At 41.3% G+C, this 21,919-nt stretch overlaps 5 protein-coding genes and 1 pseudogene across 6 annotated transcripts; 2 read left to right on the forward strand and 4 right to left on the reverse strand.

The window, feature by feature from the left end:
* Window positions 1-16: 16 nt before the first annotated feature.
* On the reverse strand, window positions 17-11,830 carry LOC308100931 (uncharacterized protein; the record flags this gene model as incomplete). Its single annotated transcript, XM_080450135.1, has 2 exons — window positions 17-205; window positions 11,327-11,830. 2 exons carry the CDS (start codon window positions 11,828-11,830, stop codon window positions 17-19), a joined length of 693 nt encoding a protein of 230 aa, XP_080306261.1.
* LOC308100949 (histone H2B-like) lies at window positions 2,369-2,743 on the reverse strand (the record flags this gene model as incomplete). Its single annotated transcript, XM_080450154.1, has 1 exon — window positions 2,369-2,743. The coding sequence occupies one exon, from the start codon at window positions 2,741-2,743 to the stop codon at window positions 2,369-2,371; it is 375 nt and encodes a 124-aa protein (XP_080306280.1).
* On the forward strand, window positions 5,305-6,871 carry LOC308100002 (C-C chemokine receptor type 8-like; annotated as a pseudogene). The gene is made up of 3 exons: window positions 5,305-5,308; window positions 5,774-6,578; window positions 6,743-6,871. The product of its transcript is annotated as a C-C chemokine receptor type 8-like (transcript).
* LOC308100946 (histone H2A-like) lies at window positions 9,436-9,819 on the forward strand (the record flags this gene model as incomplete). The annotated part of the gene is made up of 1 exon (XM_080450151.1): window positions 9,436-9,819. One exon carries the CDS (start codon window positions 9,436-9,438, stop codon window positions 9,817-9,819), a length of 384 nt encoding a protein of 127 aa, XP_080306277.1.
* Window positions 11,831-15,602: 3,772 nt separating the features above from the next.
* On the reverse strand, window positions 15,603-15,977 carry LOC308100951 (histone H2B-like; the record flags this gene model as incomplete). The annotated part of the gene is made up of 1 exon (XM_080450156.1): window positions 15,603-15,977. The coding sequence occupies one exon, from the start codon at window positions 15,975-15,977 to the stop codon at window positions 15,603-15,605; it is 375 nt and encodes a 124-aa protein (XP_080306282.1).
* A 1,740-nt stretch (window positions 15,978-17,717) lies between these two features.
* On the reverse strand, window positions 17,718-18,029 carry LOC308100955 (histone H4; the record flags this gene model as incomplete). Its single annotated transcript, XM_080450160.1, has 1 exon — window positions 17,718-18,029. The coding sequence occupies one exon, from the start codon at window positions 18,027-18,029 to the stop codon at window positions 17,718-17,720; it is 312 nt and encodes a 103-aa protein (XP_080306286.1).
* Window positions 18,030-21,919: the final 3,890 nt, after the last annotated feature.

Raw genomic sequence — 21,919 nt, forward strand, 5'->3', positions numbered from 1 at the left:
GCTGTTATGTGGATGTTTACTTCTTCTTAGCGGCTGCCTTCTTGGGTTTCGCCGCCTTGGGCTTTGCTGCCTTCTTTGCTGGTGCTTTCTTGGCGGCAGCGGGCTTCTTCACTTTCTTGGGGCTCTTGGTCGCCTTCTTGGGGCTCTTGGCTACTGGTTTCTTTGCAGCTGCAGGCTTCTTTGCCTTCTTGGGAGATTTCTTAGCGGCTGCGGGCGTCTTGGCTGCTGCCTTCTTGGGAGATTTTTTTGCAGCGACGGGTTTCTTGGCTGCTGCCTTCTTGGGTTTGACTGCCTTCTTAGCGGGTTTCTTTGCCTTCTCTTCAGCCTTCTTGTTGAGCTTGAAGGATCCGGCAGCACCGGTACCCTTGGTCTGAAGCAGGGTTCCCTTTGCTACCAGTTTCTTCACAGCGGTCTTGACACGGATGTTATTCTTCACCACGTCGTATCCGCCGGCAGTTAGAGCCTTCTTGAGCGCGGCCAAAGACACACCGCTCCTTTCCTTGGAAGAGCTCACAGCCTTGACGATGAGCTCCTGGACGCTGGGAACAACCTTCTTGGGTTTGGCGGCGGCCTTCTTCTTGGCTGCTTTGGCTGGGGAGGCTACAGCTGGAGCTGGGGCGACTTCTGCCATTCTTTTCTGGCTCGTATTTCAGATGCACTGAACTAGGTCTGAGCAGACTGGTGGTGTTGGAGAAGGAGGGGTGGAATTTAAAGGACATGTGAGAACCATGTAGACTCAACCCACTAGGTCAGCGCTCTGTGCTGCAGAATACTGAGACACTTGTGTTTTCTCTCCAACTAAAACCAAATAAAATACAGACGGAGAAATATATTGAAGTCAAATAACAAATGGAACAGATAGCAGGCACGTTTCACTTCATAATTAAATCATGTGGAGCGCTGAATACTCCTGCGTTTTGTTTGGAGATGTTTAAAACCTCACTTATACTGCATTACATGAGGAGTAGTTTGCCAGCTTTCCTCTGTAATTTGTCTTTTAAAATAGTTTTAATATAGAACACACAGTTCCCTATTTGCTGCAGAGCAAGCTGAGATGTCTGGCTTTGGAATAAAAGTAAAACAGGTCGTCTGTAGCAAAGCGTTTTGTTTTAAATGTAAAACTTTTCAGTGTCTGCTAACACAGTGCTGCTGTTGGCCTGCCATGTGGCATGGACACTTATGAGAGGACATTGGTCATTTATCTGGCTCTGCTACGCTCTTGTTTTGTGAATAATTATGAAAAACCTGACATGTTTCAGTTAATTTCACACTTACATTTATTATTTATATTTATTCAAAGATGGCCAGTTGAGAGCAAGCTCCACTTTTCCAATGATGCCATTTACAAAACATTTGGCATACTGCTCTACACAATGTAAAATTGATAAACACAACACACCACACAGTATATAGGCCTACCTAAATGACCTATATGGAAATTAATGCCATTTTCAGTTGTGTTCAGCTGTCAAAATGACTGCTGTGAAAGGGGTCTGTCTGCTAGTAGCTCTGACTATACTACATACTAAGTTTTAATTAAAAAGTATGAAGTAAAATGATGCCATCATCCCAATCCCATCTTCCTTTTGCCTATGCATACGATTGCTGAGTAAATCGACATCCAGGCCAGCCAACATTAATAATCTTTAAGGTATTACTCTGGCATCAAAATAAATTGAGTCAGGGTATTTTTTTTGGTTGATGCTTCATTGTCACAATTACCTGACAAACAAAACAGAAGTTATCATAACAGTTCAATAGCGTTAGAAAATAAAGTATATATACATGTGTAGTGAAGTGCAGTGAGCTGGGATTAAACCCGAGGCTCCCACTCGCCAGTCCGACGTGTTACCAGTCATGCCAATAGGGCTGAGCCCGATTGGCAGGTCTTTTGCACGCCGGTTCTGGCTACTATGACTGTGGGGGCTACAATCACCCCCCTGATCTTTGGAGCGCGTCCTCGCGCTTCGCACTTCACGCCGCGGACCACCGTGCACGACGTCCCTCATGTTCCTCACGCAAGGATATTACGCTCCTCGTCCTGCCGACTACGCCAGATTGTAGTGAAGTGCAGTGAGCTGGGATTGAACCCGAGGCTCCCACTCGCCAGTCCGACGTGTTACCAGTCATGCCAATAGGGCTGAGCCCGATTGGCAGGTCTTTTGCACGCCGGTTCTGGCTACTATGACTGTGGGGGCTACACATGCATCTCTATAGGGTGCCCATGTTAAAATGTCAATTTCAAACTCAATTATTAAAATACTTTTGATTCAAAAAATAATTGGCTGGTGATAAATGCGGATCAACTCTTTCTTGAAAAGATGGGTGGCCCTTAAAAGGACCGTTGTGTTTATGAAGACTAGGAAGTTTATTTGGAGCTGGTGTACTTGGTGACAGCCTTGGTGCCCTCAGACACGGCGTGCTTGGCCAGCTCACCTGGGAGCAGAAGGCGGACGGCGGTCTGAATCTCCCTGGATGTGATAGTGCGGCGCTTGTTGTAGTTAGCCAGTTTGGCGGCTTCACCCGCGATACGCTCAAAGATGTCGTTGACAAAGGAGTTCATGATACCCATGGCCTTGGAAGAAATACCGGTGTCAGGGTGAACCTGCTTCAAGACCTTGTACACATAGATGGCATAGCTCTCCTTCCTGGACTTTCTACGCTTCTTGCCGCCCTTCGTAGCAGTCTTGGTGACGGCTTTCTTGGAGCCCTTCTTGGGCGCTGGTTTCGCAACTTCGGGCATTTTCTCAATCCTTGTGAAGGGATCAAAGACGATGTAATTTGCAGCCGGTGTTGCACCAGTATTTATACCAACCCCATGCAAATGTGGTGTGCTACTCCCACCACATGATTGGGTGATTCTGCCACAAGGAGGTGTCTTTGTTCAGTGATGGAAGAAGTACTCAAATGTTTTAATTAATTAAAAGTATCAATACTGCAATGTAGAAAATAAATAATCTTATTTACAAATCTGTTAGTACAAGTCCAGTATTAAAAATGTACTTGATTAAAAGTACAAAAGTTTGGCATCAACATGTGCCTACTTAAAGTACCAAAAGTAAAAGTAAAAGTTTTCAAATGTGTAAAATGTATTTAAAAAATCCTTATATAGCAGATCTACAAGCTCATAACTTCTGAGCAGGCGTTGTGAGCTTGTATTTTTTTCTTTTTCTTCAAATAGCCAGAGTAGGCTATAGGGCTGAAACATTAATGTATGTTTTGTAATAACAATCAAAAGCTATAAAGTAACTAGTAACTAAATATTTCAAATAATTGTAGTGGAGTAATAGTGCAATATTTCCCTCTGAGATGTAGTGGAGTATGAGTATTGAAAATACTCCAGTTACGTAAAAATACCTAAAAAATTTACTTGAGTACATGTACTCCATTACTTTGCAGCACTGTCTTTGTTTTCCCTCCTATATGCTCTATTGTCCCTCTAAAAATGAGAGGGACAAAGTGTATTACATGGGTCCACATTCAGGGTATAATTATAATTTTCATCATTTGATTTATCACATTTGTATGAAACATAAAAAAAACATTAAAATATATAAAGGAAAAATGCCAGGGGGCATAAAGCCCAAAGGTCATTTTGGGGGTGAACTAGCCCTTCTGTGTTCTGAGGACGTACAGGAAGACAGGCAAAGCGAGCTGTGTGGGCGTTGCCAAAAAGCGCACACAAGTGTGTGCACAAACACGCGCGCACGCACGCACGCGCACACACACACACACACACACACACACACACACACACACACACACACACACACACACACACACACACACACACACACGCACACGCGCACACACACACACGCACGCGCATGCACACGCACACCCACACTGCGCTAGTCAACTCCTCTACTTCATATTACATTAATGCTGTTCATGTTTCCCCTAATATCCTTGTCAATTCAAGACACTGATGCAATCATTTATTTCCAACATTGGTTATATTATCCATTTACAATGTTCTGGGCCTTATGTATCTTTTAGACTTTCAGACATAAACATACATAATTAAAAGTTATTAAAGGGATATTTCACTTTAAAAAAACTTTGGGTAATTGTATCGTCTACTCAGGCTTTTGTGAGCCCCCCCAGACCGTTTTTAAGTTGCTTGATTCAGTATTTAGATATTTGATATTCATTTTATCAGACACGCCCCCTTCCTATGCAAACCCATTATAACTTAAAACTACATTTTTAACATGTTAGATTCATCAAAAACACCCATCCTTGGTTTTGGTCACTCACCCTGCCCTCCTAATACTCAAGGGGCCATGTTTTTTTGAGAACCTTTTTAATTTATTTTTTATATTATTTTTGGGGGGGGGGGGGGGGAAATGAAAAAGTAATCAAAAAAACACGGTCCCCTCGCCCTGCCTTGGCTCCTCATAAAAGTATAGAGGACCTCTATACTTTTATGAGGAACCAAGGCAAGGAGTTCCCGAAATACCATCCTCAATGGATCACCTCTCAACTTCACCTCTCTTAACCCCCCCCCCCCCCCCTTAGTGGCCCATCTGCTATTAGAATGTGCTGGGGGGGGGGGGTTAAATATGCCTGCATTTAAAGTAAATATAGGCATATGAATACATGAAAATGAATGAATTGTATCTGAGAGAGAGTTTACACCAAATGACCTCGGCACGTAGAAATAATGTACAAATCAACAGACTAGAGCAACTGCCTTTAATTACATTTGAATAAATTGCTGCTATTTTTTGCTGAGGTTTTATACCGAGTGAATGCAAAGCATTGAATTACTGCTGTCAACTGTTCAAAAGTGTATACCAAGCTAACCTTTCCTCTATGGATGTACAACTATTTCTGACAGAAAATTTACAATTTTCATAGTTTTGTAAGATGGTCTTCCCTCTAAGTTGCAATGTAACACAGCTCTGTTTACACTTATATTTATTCCCATTTATATTTAATTGTACATACATTTGATTGTTTTGTTCCACTTTTGCTTTGCCAATGTAAACATGTTTTCTCATGCCAATAAAGCTCATTTGAATTGAACTGAGAGAGAGAGAGAGAGAGAGAGAGAGAGAGAGAGAGAGAGAGAGAGAGAGAGAGAGAGAGAGAGAGAGAGAGAGAGAGAGAGAGAGAATATAGTGCTTTAACTTTCTTCCAATTTTTGTTTTAGTTTTTAATCAAGGAATATCACTTACAGCACATTGCAGGCATTATTTGTCTTCTGAAAATACTCATGTGATTTTTGAATATCTTCCAGATCGACGACCGCAGCCACAACCACCCTTGTCAGTGACATTTCATCACACATTGACACACATGGGTAAGAGTATGTACGTTATGTCTTTAACATGAGTTTGTACTGTACTTGTAAAGCTATATGACAGCGACATAAATCATCTTTATGGGTTTGTGCTGCAACATCATTATTCATAATTTAAGGGGTATGTAAGGAGTATTTTGCAGATAGAAACTTATGTCACAATCCTTCACATTTCCTACACAGCTAATAGTGATGCTGTCTGCCTGTCTTAAGCTAGCTAGCCTGATTATCAGACTGAAGCTTGAAGCTTCAGTCCACTCAGAGAGTGGGCGGGGTCTATGGTCTGGAACCAGGCTAGTCTTAGGCTACTGTAAATTGGTTTATTTCAGAAACAGACCTAATATAGGCCTACTGAAGCCCTTCATTAAAATTCATAACATTTAATAAAAATGCATCTAATTCCTATTTTCTAATCCTTTAGTGGAGACATCTCTGTAGACCCTAATGATGACTACTAATATGAAGATTACCCTGATGAAGACTTTGGGAGATGTGAGTATGGACGTCATGGTTCATACTTTCCCCCAGTGCTCTATTCTCTGTTCTTCATTGTGGGTCTTCCAGGGATTGTGCTGGTCTTCTGGGTCATCATATTTAGGGAGAAGCTCCGCACCATGATTGATGTGTGCCTCCTCAACCTGGCCTTTGCTGACCTTCTCCTAGTGTGCTCCCTTCCCTTCCTAGCCCACCAAGCCCGGGACCAGTGGCTGTTTGGGGATGCTATGTGCAAGGTGGTCCTAGGTGCTTACCACATTGGCTTTTACTGTGGGATGTTTTTCATCACGGTGATGAGCGTTGATCGCTAACTGGCTATAGTGCACGTGGTTTACGCTCTGAGAACACGAACATGCTCCGTTGGAATGGCTGTAGCTGCTGTTATATGGGTTGCTGGAATCCTCGCCTCTTTTCCAGATGTAGGTTTTCTTCAGGTACAAGAGGTCCCAAGGTCAAGTAATGAAACAGTTTTGTTCTGTGCTCCCTTATACACCGGACATCATGAGAATGGCACCGCGACACACAACAGGCACTATCACTCTGGAGCATCTTCGGCCTTTTCAAAATGAATATTCTTGGCTTACTGATTCCGATGGCCATCATGGGTTTCTGCTACGCACGCATCGTTAGGAGGCTCCTGTCCAGCCAATCATCCACGGAACAGGCCATCCTCTCCAGCCAATCATCAATGGAACAGGCGATCCCCTCGAACCAATCATCCACGGAACAGGCGATCCCCTCGAACCAATCATCCACGGAACAGGCCATCTGCATGGTTGGCGTTGTTGTACTTGTGTTTTTCTGCTGCTGGGTGCCATATAACGTCGCATCGTTCTTCAAAGCATTGGAATTACTTCAATCAAATTTACTCTACAAGTCACAGAGGCCGTCGCTTACTCTCACAGCTGTCCCAACCCCATCCTGTATGTTTTTGTGGAGAAGAAGTTCAGGAGGCACCTCCAGAAGCTGATGTGTCAGGTTATGAAGACCCTCATCTCTCAGAACAGAGACACGGGGTCTGTTTGTTCACAAACCGACAGTTTGGATGAAACGTCCACTGTTGTGTGAAGTGACAGTTGTGGAATTATTTGGGCGATGATAGTAATCATTGCTATTATAGAGTGTTTGTTCAGTAACAGGGGTCTCCCCATTTGTCCCACTCTTTAGTAAACAGAAAAAACATTTCAGGACAGGATACCAATTTGATTCAATCAGGAGATATAATTCATACATGATAAACAAGTCAAATTGGAAGTGATGGGACAGGAAAACAATTGGAACTGTTACGCAATAAAACTGAATCTTATGCATGATTTATGTGGGGTTCTCTCTCCTGATTGGATGAAACTGATGGATGGAATAGCAGCAGATACTTTACCCCCCCCCCCCTCTCTCGCTCTATATACTGTAGGGCATATAGAGTATATATTTACATTGAGATTTTTTTAGATGTCTTGTCTGTGTTTACTGTATGCATGTTGCACTGAGGAGAATGACAAGTTGCTCCTACATTAATGTTCTATGGGAATGACAATAGCAGCCACGGCCTCAAGGTCTGGAACAGCAGCCTGTGTGACAGCTTTTAACACCAGGCAACCGGGTTCATGAACACAGCCTGTCTGACAGACAGATCTGCGTCTGCAACGCATCACAATGTGATGTGTTGTGAGCTTGTAGATTGGCTATTTTCAAATAGTCGATAGATAAAGTATAGCCTACAATATGGTTGAAGTGGTTAAACTGATTTTGATGCTATATGAAAAAGAAATCGCTAGGGACCCCCTGGAACCTCCTCAAGGAACCCTGTAGGGTCCCCGGACCCCACTGTGAGAACCAATGATTTATGTTACTACTTTATGTTATGTCTCTTTTACTTCTAGAGCACAGCATGTCCTTTCAGAGGTCCATACTGACTTTGATAAAGTAAGTGTAGGGCCACACATTGGACAACTGAATTGAAACTTGAAATGTTGCTAAGTCGTGTTCGCTGTCTGTCTGTCTGTCTGTCTGTCTGTCTGTCTGTCTGTCTGTCTGTCTGTCTGTCTGTCTGTCTGTCTGTCTGTCTGTCTCTCTGTCTGTCTCTCTGTCTCTCTGTCTGTCTCTCTGTCTGTCTCTCTGTCTGTCTGTCTGTCTGTCTGTCTGTCTGTCTGTCTTTCTCTCTCTCTCTCTCTCTCTCTCTCTCTCTCTCTCTCTCTCTCTCTCTCTCTCTCTCAAATACAGGTGAAATGCTAGCCTCGCGTGGCCAGACAATATCACACGACATACTGCGTGGATATTAGTCTGGTCCCTATCAACGATAGATTTTTTTCCAAGGGGCGGTTACAAAAAGATCCAAACGGACTCTATTGGTTAGACCTAAACCAATCAGAGCAGTGCTTCCTTGTTCACGAACTAATCAGAGCAGTGCTTCCTTGTACGTCATTGCTCCAAATAAGGTGATAAGCCCGCCCACATTTGGATACTGGGCCCTGGTTGGCTCCACACCACTGCGGAGGGAGAGAATTGGAATCTCTATGGAGGGGGGCCAGACCTAATCTGCCGAGGGCTAAAGTGCGATGCGATTTTGCAAAGGCAGATTCGGCTGGAACCAGGCTAGTGAAATGCAGCAAAAGATGTCTAATCCCACGATTGTGTAAAATAATTGTGATTATCTCGCGTAATTGTGCTCAGACTAGAGTTGGGTAGAAGGTGTTGAATAATAAACAACATTATGGGAATTAGATGATCATAATAGTAAGTATAAACACAATGATTTGAACGCATACAGATGTGCAAGCCGAGGTTTTCCATAAGCAGGATGCGACCTCTAGTGGTAGAGTAGTGAAGAACATTGTACTGTCACAGTCTGAAAATAAATAGCAGTATTATTAAATACACACCATGAAGGAATGTTAGTTGACAGGGAGTAACATAAATGTCCACACAATCAAATCAGATGTTATTAGTGAGTTCTCTCTCTACGGTATGCCACACACCTTAGCATCTGTTATCTTCTGCTATTTAACTGACATGGCCTCATTCTCCATGCATCATATATTTTACACGACTCATATTACGATTATTTTACATAGCCTGCCCTAGGCTATATCTGAACCCGTTTCCCCTGTTCCCGTCAACCCCGTGTTTCTAGTATTTCACCCACTTTTCACTTTAAAAAAAACACACACATGTGAATTATTGGTTATAGGACTATAATGGCAGAATAAATTGTATTTTATTTTATTTAAGTAGCACTATTATAAACATACCAGGTTTAATGTTTCAGTTCTGCTATCCTAGTTGCTTTATAATACTAAGTTTGTAGTAACTGTCCTTTATTTACGCGACCATTTACTAAGTCGTCTCTGATCATGCACTTTGAAAATCACACTGGATAAACTGAAAGTTATAGACGCTGAGAAGAAGTAATTCTCTGATTGGTCAGTGGTCAGGAACCTCCTTCTCTGGGAGGAACCGTACACGCCACTAGTAGTGATTGGAGGGGAACTCCAGTCCACACTCACCCCACGCTCTCATTCACATTTATGATTGGTGGGGCGCTCACAGACAGTACTAAGTTGAGATATAAAATGCACTGTCACTGTTCCCCAGCACATATCTTTGTTATTAAACTCTAGAAATATAGCTAAATCATGAGTGGAAGAGGTAAGACCGGAGGAAAGTCCAGGGCGAAGGCTAAGACCCGCTCATCTCGTGCCGGGCTCCAGTTCCCCGTGGGCCGTGTCCATAGGCTGCTGCGTAAAGGCAACTATGCCCAGAGAGTTGGTGCTGGAGCCCCGGTCTATCTGGCGGCTGTTCTCGAGTATCTGACCGCTGAGATCCTGGAGCTGGCTGGAAACGCTGCTCGTGACAACAAGAAGTCTCGTATCATTCCCCGTCATCTCCAGCTGGCCGTCCGCAACGACGAGGAGCTCAACAGACTGCTGGGTGGAGTGACCATCGCTCAGGGCGGTGTGCTGCCCAACATCCAGGCTGTTCTGCTCCCCAAGAAGACCGAGAAAGCCGCCAAGAAATAAATCAGCTTCTTTCGAAAAAAAACACAAAGGCTCTTTTAAGAGCCACCCACTATTTCAACATAAAGAGTCCATACTCCATTCTAATGCCCTCGAGGGGAGGGGGGGTGGAGGAAACGTGTATATGCTAATACTAAATAAAGGTGCCAGCATACTCGGCATGCCCATTTCTAGACACAACAATGGCGCACGGACAATCTAAGTCTGATAATTAACACTCCATTCACAATATATTGTTCCCATCATCTTCATTTTAACAAGCTTCTGAAGTCTCAGCCAAAAGCAGAATTTCATATGCCTCCATTCTGCTCCTCCATTTTGCACACTGTAGATGAAAAAGGTCACGTTATATAACAATTACTAAAAGTAGCATCAGGTGCCAGGTTTCATATACACCTTACTCCTGCTCCCTTACTTTGTAGGTCATCTCTGATGCAATGTGTAGGTCATGTCATGACATGATGTCTGAATGACAGTAATGACAGGAAAAATAGTTTACATTTGCTTTGTATTCGGATCAACTCTCACTTGAAAATGTGGGTGGTCCTTAAAAGGATCTTTGTGTTTTCTTAGCAGACTATGCAGTTTGTTTTTCAAAATAAAAACACTCACAACATTCACATTATCATCATGGTCATGAGTAGGTTCACAGTAAAAAATAAATACAAAAAAAATGATATCCAGACTTCAACATGAATATTGAAAGATATACATAATATACAGCAATAGAGAATATACAGTCATATCATTTATACTATTTGCTAATGACAAATAAATGTTACAAGTAGAGTAATTAGTAGCTGAAATGATGTAGTAAAGACAGACTTCTCAGACAACGGCACAAAAACAGTATGTATCTATCTATACATCTATTTACACTGCTATTTTAAAACAATGGTGAAAATGGAATCCACGTTGACTGTGTGCAAAAATCATTATATGTTTATATCATATTTAAACTTTGTGGTGCTGCTATTCTTGTCTCCCTTATAAAATAGAACATTTATTTAAATGAGACAAACGTGTCATGGATCATCTATAGATGTTCATTTTCACTGAGCTCTATTTCAAATGCATCACCTTGGAGCCTAAAATAGGCTACCTAATGAGACCGAATCGATAAGACATTTAGAAAGACCAACTTAAAACAGTGGACTACCACCCTAAAATGTAATTTTATTTGAAGACTGGGCTCTGATTTAGTTGGTTTGTTTAACTAATAACATTATGTTTGTCTTTCCTCCGACTCCCTTGTCTTTTGTAATGGCTTCTAGGTAAGGGTTATAATATACGAAACACGTTACCAATGGTTATGGTCAAACATGGGAAAATGAGGAAATAAAAACTCTTGTAAAAAGTTGTGGTTGGCTCTTAAAAGAGCCTTTTGTGGATAAAGCTGGGACAGGTTTATAACAGTTTACTTCTTTTTGGGAGCTGCCTTCTTTGCTGCCTTGGGTTTGGCAACCTTCTTGGCTGGGGCTTTCTTGGCTGCTGCAGGCTTCGTGGCTACTTTCTTGGGGCTCTTGGTGGCTTTCTTCGGGCTTTTAGCTGCTACCTTCTTGGCGGCAGGCTTCTTGGCTTTCTTCGGCGATTTCTTGGCGGCCACAGGCTTCTTTGCTGCCACCTTCTTTGGCTTTTTAGCCGCGGCGGGTTTCTTGACAACAGCGGGCTTCTTTGCTTTGACAGCTTTCTTCACAGCAGGCTTCGCCTTCACTGCTTCCTTGTTAATCTTGAAAGATCCAGATGCGCCGGTGCCTTTGGTCTGAACCAGAGTGCCTTTTGCTACCAGGCTCTTGACGGCGATCTTGACGCGGGCCTTGTTCTTCTCCACATCGTAGCCGCCGGCAACCAGAGCTTTCTTGACCGCAGCCAGGGACACACCGCTCCGTTCCTTGGAGGCGGACACGGCCTTGACGACAAGCTCAGCGACGCTGGGGCCGGTCTTCTTGGGTCGGGGAGCTGCCTTCTTCTTGGCGGCCTTGGCCGGAGCTGGAGCTGGTGCGACTTCTGCCATGATTCTGGTGGTAGCTTGTTTTAATGTTAAGTCTCGGTACGGTAGACTAGACTGGTGGAGAACACAGTGAAGGGGCTGGCCTTAAACACAACATGAGAACCATGTAGACTCATCGCACACAGCCCCTCTTCTCTAGGAGGCTTAATGTGCCACTTGTGTTTTCTCCTCAACAAAAACAAGATATTATAAACGACTGTGTATAATATGAAATTTAACAAAGGGCACACCTTCTAGCACATAAGTGCCTTTTTGTCATGAACATTATCTGAGACGCAAAGAACACCCTCGTTTGTATTGATAGGCTCAACATCTCACTCTTCAAAGGGCAAAACACAATTCCTCCATCATTTTCCTTCTAAAACGATGTTAAACTATGTTACATTAACACCAATCCTCTTAATCCTCTTAGCAGACATACCCAACGACAGGATAACATAAACTATACTCTTTTTTTATTATCCGTTTAGTTATAAATAGAAGGTTTTCTGACCTTAGTAAACACACTCCAGTTGATGGCAGCGACTCCCATTGACTATTGAATGGTGGAAAGCTTTGTTCATTTGTGGACGAATAAATTACTGTGAATAATTAACATCTGATCAAACTAAAGTCAACAAAATAACATCTGATCAAACTAAAGTCAACAAAATAAAGCTCATCTTGTACAATCAACTGTCGCTGTCTGTACCTTGCTTATGGAGACAGACATGCTGGTACACAAGCCAGCACGTACCCTTCACATTTTAAAACTTCATGATGCAATGTATTCTGCTGCATCCCGTTGTATGATTAATTAATCAGAAAACAATGGGACTGCCATAGCAAATATGTACCCATATCAATTGGGCCTATACCTTTATAGCAGCAGGGGACAGAACTGTTCAGTAAATATCTTTGGTATAAAGCTACCTGGGAGCAAATATGTCTGATTTTGATTGAATATTTACTTTATTAACAGTTTGCAAATAGTACAGTGACCAGTACAATTTTACAATGATGCTAAAAGGATAACACAAAAACGCTAGGGGCTTGTTTTACGATATACAATTGCATCATCGGGGCGTCCTTATTTGTTTTAGCTCTTGCTCATTTGATTTTCCTATTTGTCTCATCTGTTTAAGAAAGTAGGTAGCTGATATATTGCACTTTTACCTTAGCGCTAGTGAGGCTATACTCTATAATTGCTGGTTTTAAAAGAGAATGCACTTAAGACTTCTGGTAATTAGTAGTTTCGTTCCCTACCTGTGTTGAATGCACTTAGTGTAAGTCGCTTTGGATAAAAGCGTCTGCTACATGACTGTAATGTAATGTAATGTAATGTCAGTGGGCTTCCCTGAATAAATAAAGGAAAAAGAAAAGATGCAGACTAGGAAAAAGTAATTCGCCTTATTATTACCTATGTCACCTAATCACTTTCTGATCAAAGTACAGTAGAGAGAGAGAGAGAGAGAGAGAGAGAGAGAGAGAGAGAGAGAGAGAGAGAGAGAGAGAGAGAGCGAGAGAGAGAGAGAGAGAGAGAGAAATATGTGTGTGCGAGAGATTCATTTAGTATGCTAATGTACCAACGTGGGACTTTGACTCTTTCACTAGTTACAAAACACAATCTGTGTGTGGCTCAACATGGTTATCCTCAAGGATTGTTTTATTTTCATTTTTAATAAATAATAGTGTGAATGCAGTGTTTTCTACTGTTGCAAACAAAATGTCTATCTCTGGTCATTGTAATAAGCCTGTCAATTAGACCGTCGACCGGCTACTCGGGAACAAAGTTGGGAATGCATCATGCCCCACCCTGGTTATGCAATACCCGTATTATACACATTACCCGTTGTACCCATCTGTCTGTGTCCCTATAATGCCTATGCAGATGTCGTAACCACATTGAGAATGTTATAGACTATTAGAGTCAGTGAAAACACACATCCATGGTCCTGGTGACTGATTTTATTTTATATAAAATATATATAGTTTTGAATTGGGAAAACAAACTATATAGCAGTCACCAGAACCAGGGGGAATAATGGTAATAAGAGGGCTCTATATTCCTTTATCAATCATTCGTTTTCTTTTGTGTTTACCAAGGGCTAGAGATGGAGAGGAGAACCATGTCACTGATCCAATAGCCCAGTAGGGCGGACCATTGTAGTCATTACATGTTTACCTTTGAGAAATAATAAGAACACCAGCGCCGTTTAAAATATCATGAACTAATATACTAAACTTACTAAAGCCTACATTTTCACTGCTATAGTTTCAGTCATAACTTTATGATGAATGGAAAACAGTTTTCATAAATGGAAATCTTTTGAAGAAAAAGTGGGTGACTCTTAAAAGAGCCGTTTTGGGGTTTGTCAGTGATCTACAAGTTTAAGCACGTTCTCCACGGATACGACGGGCCCCACAAAGGCTCTTTTAAGAGACACCCACTGTTTCTATATTAAGAGTACATTCTTGTAGAAAATAAATACTGTTACACAAGTACAAATACAGTATTAAAAATGTACTTGGTTAAAAGTACAAAAGTTTTGGCATCAACATGCGCCTACATAAAGTACCAAAAGTACCATTAGTTTTCAAATGTGTAAATTGTATAAAAAATCACTTGAAAATAGCAGATCAACAAGCTCATTACTTCTGTGCAGGCCTTGTGAGCTTGTATTTCAGCTTTTTTCAAATAGCCAAGGTAGGCTATGTAGGAATGAAGCATTAATGTATGGGTTGTAATAACAATCTAAAGTAACTATTAACTAAAGTTTTCAAATAATTGTAGTGGAGTAATAGTGCAATACTTCCCTATGCGATGCAGTGGAGTAGAAAGTATTGAAAATACTCCAGTTAAGTAAAAACAAAAACAAAACTACAAAATGTACTTGAGTACATGTACTCAGTTACTTTGCAGCACTGTCTTTGTTTGCGCTATTTGTTTTCCCGCCTATATGCTCTATTAAGTTTATTACATGGGTCCACATTCAGGGTATAATTATAATTGAATGGAATCATTATATGTAACGCTCCCATTGAAAATTCCAGTTTTAACACAGTTTCTACCAATGCAGAACATATAATCTATTAATCCCATATTGTCTGGTCTAGCGGTTCGGATTCCTGGTTTTCACCCAGGCGGCCCTGGGTGAAACGTTTAAATATATATAGAAAAATGCCAGGAGGCTTAGAGCGCAAAGGGCTAAAGACATTTTGGGGATGAACTATCCCTTCAAAACCAAGTACATAGGATTTATATTTAAGTCGAGAATTAAAGTAGATATGTTTGTGTTAGATTCAGTGATCATGTTTGCAGCATACTTTTAATGCATTGTCGTATGACAAAAAAAAATCACATTTCTACTATATATATAGAATGTATTTGTTAGGTATCTGATAACACTCAAATTCACAATATATTGTTCCCATCAATCTTCATTTTAACAAGCTTCTCTGTCTGAAGTCCCAGCCAAAATGTGTTCATGCAAACATTGGAATGGACCCTGCATGTTAAAAACTCTTTTCTCGTTTCATAAGCTTCTACATCTATTCTGCTGCCACTTGGTCACACAAATACTAGACGTATTTAAGTAAGCATTACAGATGCCAGGTTTCATACACTCATCATCCTAATTAGTTATGGCCCCTTACCATGTCGTCTCTGATGCAATGTATAGGTCATGTCAACACATAATGATGACCAGGGTTTGCTCAGTATTCGGAACAACTCTCACTTGAAAATGTGGGTGGCCCTTAAAAGGACCTTTGTTTTCTTAGCAGACTATGCAGTTTACTTGGCGCTGGTGTACTTGGTGACAGCCTTGGTGCCCTCAGACACGGCGTGCTTGGCCAGCTCACCGGGGAGCAGCAGGCGGACGGCGGTCTGAATCTCCCTGGATGTGATGGTGCGGCGCTTGTTGTAGTTAGCCAGTTTGGAGGCTTCACCGGCGATGCGCTCAAAGATGTCGTTGACAAAGGAGTTCATGATGCCCATGGCCTTGGAAGAGATACCGGTGTCAGGGTGAACCTGCTTCATGACCTTATAGATGTAGATGGCATAGCTCTCCTTCCTGGACTTCCTGCGTTTCTTACCGCCCTTGGCGGCGGTCTTGGTGACGGCTTTCTTGGAGCCCTTCTTGGGCGCTGGCTTAGCGGGTTCTGGCATGGTTCTATCTTATTGAGTTGAAGTAACAAGTAACGGATAAACGGCGTCGCACCAGTACTTATACCAGGCCAATGCAAATGAAGTGTGCTACTCCCAGCACATGATTGGTGCCACTGCTTATGTGACCACCCACAGAGGGAGGTGTCTTACACCATCTTTGTTTCTGCACAATGTGTTCCCTCTTACACTTGCATCATCCATCCATTCCATTTGTCCCGCTAAAATGTAGACTAGGGATGAAGTATAATAAACGTTTAGGGTAAATCTACATTTTAATTGGAATCAATAGTTCTATTCCACGCTCCAATTTCAATCCAGTTGTAACACACTTTCTATCGATGCATAATGTATACAGTATAAGCTGGTTTATTTTCTTCGTAGCACCGTGAAAACTATAGAAAAAATATGACATAAAAATATGCATGAACGTCAGGTCTATAGTATCACAAAATACAATTAAGTCAACAATAAAATCAAACAAAAAATACAAGCTTAACTTGACAACAAACAAATAATATACTCCTTAAATGAGACGTCTTAGCACAATGAAACGACATTAGACATGAAATGAAACCTTTGTAAACAAAATATGCCTAGACATAATATATACCATAACATAATACATCTGATACATTTCTCATGGTTGGCACTGAAGTGGTTATTAAAGCAACAAAAAACAATATTTTTAACTGGAAATACACACACACTCTTGGCACACTAGGAAATGGTCAGCTCACAAACCTCATTCTGCCTTCCAAGGGGTGTGTTAAACATGAATTAGAATGTATTTATTCTCAAACAAAGGTTCGTTTTGAACTAGTTGTCGCCATCTTGGGTTTATATAAACTCTCGCGAAATTGCCACAACGTGACTATATAGACTGAATGTATAGAAAAATGGGGAAACACTGCCACTCAGTGGACCTTTTCGTAACCACACATACAAAATCAGTCTAAAAATGTAGCAATAAAACAGAACCCATGGCATCACAAAGGTAGACAAACAACCATCAATCAACAAAGATGAACAACTACAACTGTACAGTAAATATCAAAAAACCTTTGGTTGGTGGTCATATACAGTCTATAGCGGTTAGGATTCCTGGTTTGAACCCAGACTGGCCGGGTTCGACTCCCGTTATGGGAATCCATTCTATTCCAAACTAAATCAGGGAGTATGACATGATGCTGGCAAGTGGGTGTGAATTCAAACTGTTTTAGTCCCCAACAAAAAGTGTCTAGACTAGACAATATAGAACATGTTGGACCAATGGACATTGGTTTCCCTATCTTAACTCCAGTCCTTATCTTAATCTTGACTATATAAAGCGTCTTGCAACAACTACATTCGAGTTATATTACTCATCCTCCTGGAATGTATTGTGTAGCTTGCTGGAAGATCACAAGTTCAATGTGCAGAGTTGTACACCCTCAACTTTTACTGTCTTGATAAGTGGCATGTGCATGTTGAATCATGGCCACACCAGTCTACTTTCCTTGATCCAACCCTGCCCCCCACTGGCGACTCTGAGCAGCGCACATACAGAAGAAGAGACATGCTAGCTTGGCTGTTTTTAAGAGTTTATAAATGACCCCCTCAATGTGTTTGTATGACATTTTTTTTAAATAACACAATAAACGCATATATACTTAAATGTAATTATAGAAGTAAACTCTGTATGGAAAGTGTGGGTGGCTCTTAAAAGAGCCTTTGGGTTGTTGGTAGAAGTCTGTCAGTCATTTACCCGCCGAAACCGTACAGAGTGCGTCCCTGTCTCTTCAGAGCATAGACAACATCCATGGCGGTCACGGTCTTTCTCTTGGCGTGCTCGGTGTAGGTGACGGCGTCACGAATCACGTTCTCCAGGAAAACCTTGAGAACACCACGGGTCTCCTCGTAGATCAGACCGGAGATACGCTTCACACCGCCGCGGCGAGCCAGACGGCGAATAGCGGGCTTAGTGATACCCTGGATGTTATCACGGAGCACTTTACGATGGCGCTTAGCGCCTCCTTTTCCAAGACCTTTTCCTCCTTTCCCTCGACCAGACATTTTGTTACTGTTGGGTTGTTGATGGGTAAGATATAACTGCTGAAACTGAAGCCATGTCTCTTTATGTGTGTTCTGAGGACGTATAGGAAGACAGGCAGCCTGCTCTGCACTGGGCGTTGCCTAAAAAGCTGCATCCCCACCCCCTTAATTCTGTCTTCTGCATGACAATAACATCTCCAACGGTTATATTGGGCATGTTTTTTTAAAGCAGAGAGAGAAAAAAAACTATTTCCCGCCATTATGTATACCATGTCTTTTTAAGAATACCATATTATAAATCATTGTAGGCCAGTCATGGGGGTAAAGCGGTGAACATAACAAATACATGTTTTTGTTTATTGTGTACATTTATTTTAGAAAAACACTCACAACATTCACAGTATCACGGTCATCTCATGAGTAGGTTCACAGTCACAAAAAAATAATTTCCAGACTTCTACATGAATAGTGAAAAATATACATAATATACAGCAATAGAAAATATTTATACTATTTGCTAATGACAAATAAATGTTACAAGTAGAGTAATTTAAATAGTAGCTGATATGATGTAGTAAAGACAGACTTCTCAGACAACAACACAAAAACAGTATCAGTACAATGTAGGAGGATTTCTATGCATGTACAGACTAAACAAGTTCCATAGTCCAGTAGATTGCTACTATATCAATCAATCAGTAGATTGCTACTATCAGTTTCAATCAATCAATAGATTGCTACTATCAGTATCAATCAATCAATAGATTGCTACTATCAGTATCAATCAATAGATTGCTACTATCAGTATAAATCAATCAATCAATAGATTGCTACTATCAGTATCAATCAATAGATTGCTACTATCAGTATCAATCAATAGATTGCTACTATCAGTATCTATCTATCTATCTATCTATCTATCTATCTATCTATCTATCTATCTATCTATCTATCTTGCCTGCCTGCCTGCCTGCCTGCCTGCCTGCCTGCCTGCCTGCCTGCCTGCCTGCCTGCCTGCCTGCCTGCCTGCCTGCCTGTCTGTCTGTCTGTCTGTCTCTATCTATCTATCTATCTATCTATCTATCTATCTATCTATCTATCTACACTGCTATTTTAAAACAATTGTGAAAATGGAATCCACGTTGACTGTGTGCAAGTTATATCTGATCATTATATATTTGTTTATATAACATCATATGTTACAGTTTAAACGTTGTGGTGCTGCTATTCATGTCTCCCTTATAAAATAGAACATTTATTTCAATGGGACAAACATGGATAATCTATTCTAGATGTTAATTTTCACTAAGCTCGAGAATATTTCAAATGCATCACCTGGGGCTGAAATGGCTGAAATGGACCTAATGAGACCTTAAATCAATAAGACATTTAGAAAGACCAACTTACAACAGTGGACTCTGTAATTAATAATTACATTAGTATTAATGCATATAAAATTAATCACCCTAGATTTCATCCGTCACCCTTGTCTTTTGTAATGGCTTCTAGGTAAGGTTTATAACAGCATCCCTTTCTGAGTTTGTCCTTACCCTTCACACTTGCAAGTAAGCACAAGCACAAGTGTGTGTCCTGCTGTTCGTTTGTAAAACATGTCCATCTTGTGTTTTTCCCCTTTAATATATTTTTGAATATCTAAAAAAACTTATTTATTTAGGGGTCTATGGGAATAAATGTGTATGTATATTATGCATTGCTGTGTATAGTAATAGTGTAGCTGTACTCAAGTAACATTTTGAATGCATTACTTTGTTGTACTTCGACATTGCGTTATTGCTGATTTTACTTAAGCCACATCACCCATTTTCATATAATTGGTCCTCTATTGCTCATTGTGTGGTACAATTTTTGTCTCCGACTGGCACTACTCCATGTAATTTTGGATTTGATCCAAAACGTAGGCCTACATGTCATCAATAGCAAAACCAAAGCAGCCAAGAAGAAGGCAGCCGCAAAACCCAAGAAGGTCGGTCCCAGCGTCCAGGAGCTCATCGTCAAGGCTGTGACAGCCTCCAAGGAGAGGAGCGGTGTGTCTCTGGCCGCTTAGTCTGGTTCCTTATGCTTTGATTTAAAATGTTGTTGGATTTTTTTTTAAGATTTGCAAAACTATACATTTTTGGAAAGGTTATTGTCTAAGGAATCAGAAAATCAATGTTTCCATTTGCCCAGATGTGTATATGGCGGCCATATACACATCTGTGTATTACAAAATGGCCACCCTAAAATGTACGTTTTTTAATATCTCTGCCTCTAAATAAGCTGGAACATTGATTTTAACTCCTAAACCTACATTTTCAGTGTCGAGGAATCCAATGGTGGTAATTATAAAGCTACAAAACTTTACAACATTAACCCTTAGATGCATGACTGAGTCCAAAATGACCAGATGTGGTTGTTTTCTTGCAATATCTTTGTAATAAAAAAATATTTTATCAATTCATATTCCAGCTGTTTCTAAAAACATGTTTCACTTGCTCATTAAAATTAAAGAAAATGTTAACTTACCACTGATACTTTTAAAGACATTTTAGTTTTTGTATTATTGCTACTCTAAGCTTCCATAAGTGTGTCCAAAATGATCAAACTGTGGCTGATGTTTATTGCGGAAATTATTACAAAGACATGCACATCCCAATCCTACTAGGATGGGTGCTGAATCAAAAGGTGTAGCCTACACTTAGTGTATACTTGAGAGTAGATCCACACACCAAGTAGTTCCCGTTGCAAGCATTTTATTTGCAATGACTGTACAAAAGGCCAGTAATCATTGCCCTCGGACTGTATTTGTTAATTATTTTACGTTGTGGCATGTTCAGGCATTCCAGACCCCCGCGCGAGGGTGCCGGACAGAACAGTAATGATCCTTCCGCAGGTTCACCTACGGAAACCTTGTTACAACTTTTACTTCCTCTAGATAGTCAAGTTCGGGCGTCTTCCGAGCACTCCGCCGGGGCCGTGACCGACTCCGGCGGGGCCCGTCCGAGGACCTCACTAAGCCATCTGATCGGTAGTAGCGACGGGCGGTGTGTACAAAGGGCAGGGACTTAATCAACGAGAGCTGGTGACTCGCGCTTACTGGGAATTCCTCGTTCACGGGGAATAATTTCAATCCCCAATCCCCATCACGAGCGGGGCTCAGCGGGTTACCCGCGCCTCTCGGCGAAGGGTAGACGCACGCTGATCCGCTCAGTGTGAAGAATGACTGTATAACATGCATCCCACCGGGATGCACAATTACATTATAGAGCTTATATACCTGCAAGGTGTCAACAAACAGCTCCATGTCAATTGTGAGGTGAATAGGGCCTGCTGTACATGTCAACCAGTGACCATATCTGCTGCCTGCTTGGACACCTGGTTGGACGATAAGGTGCGAGAGAGACCTTGACCTGACCTGACCTTTAGCACATAGGCCAAAGACTGACCAGCAAGTCAAAATATAACATTAGAAATAGATTCTACACCTATGAATGCCCCCCCCCCCCAGGTCCCCATATGAATCACGTTCACGAAGTTCACAGATTCCCTCACACAACTGCAATATTTTGTTGTTTTTAACATAATTTAGTACAATGGAACATCACCATGGGATGGACACCATCTTTGATTTGGCAATAAAAAATTAACTGATGGTAATTTCACTGATTCAGCCATATTTCTTGAACCCTAAGACCTAGTTTTAGACACCAAAACCACCTTTCTAGGTTGAACAGTATCATAAAGCCATTTAAGCTCCTGGCAGTCATATTGGACGCCATCTTGAAAATGATGGCTTTATGAGAAATATAATTTCCTAGATTTTTTTGTATGTTCTTAAGCATGCCTAGACGTACCAGAACCAATTGAAAAACCTTTTGTATATTTTTTTGGGGGGGGGTTAATAGTATGTTTTC

Source organism: Gymnoscopelus braueri, assembly GCF_963280865.1.
Source record: "Gymnoscopelus braueri genome assembly, chromosome: 14".
NCBI lineage: Eukaryota > Metazoa > Chordata > Actinopteri > Myctophiformes > Myctophidae > Gymnoscopelus > Gymnoscopelus braueri.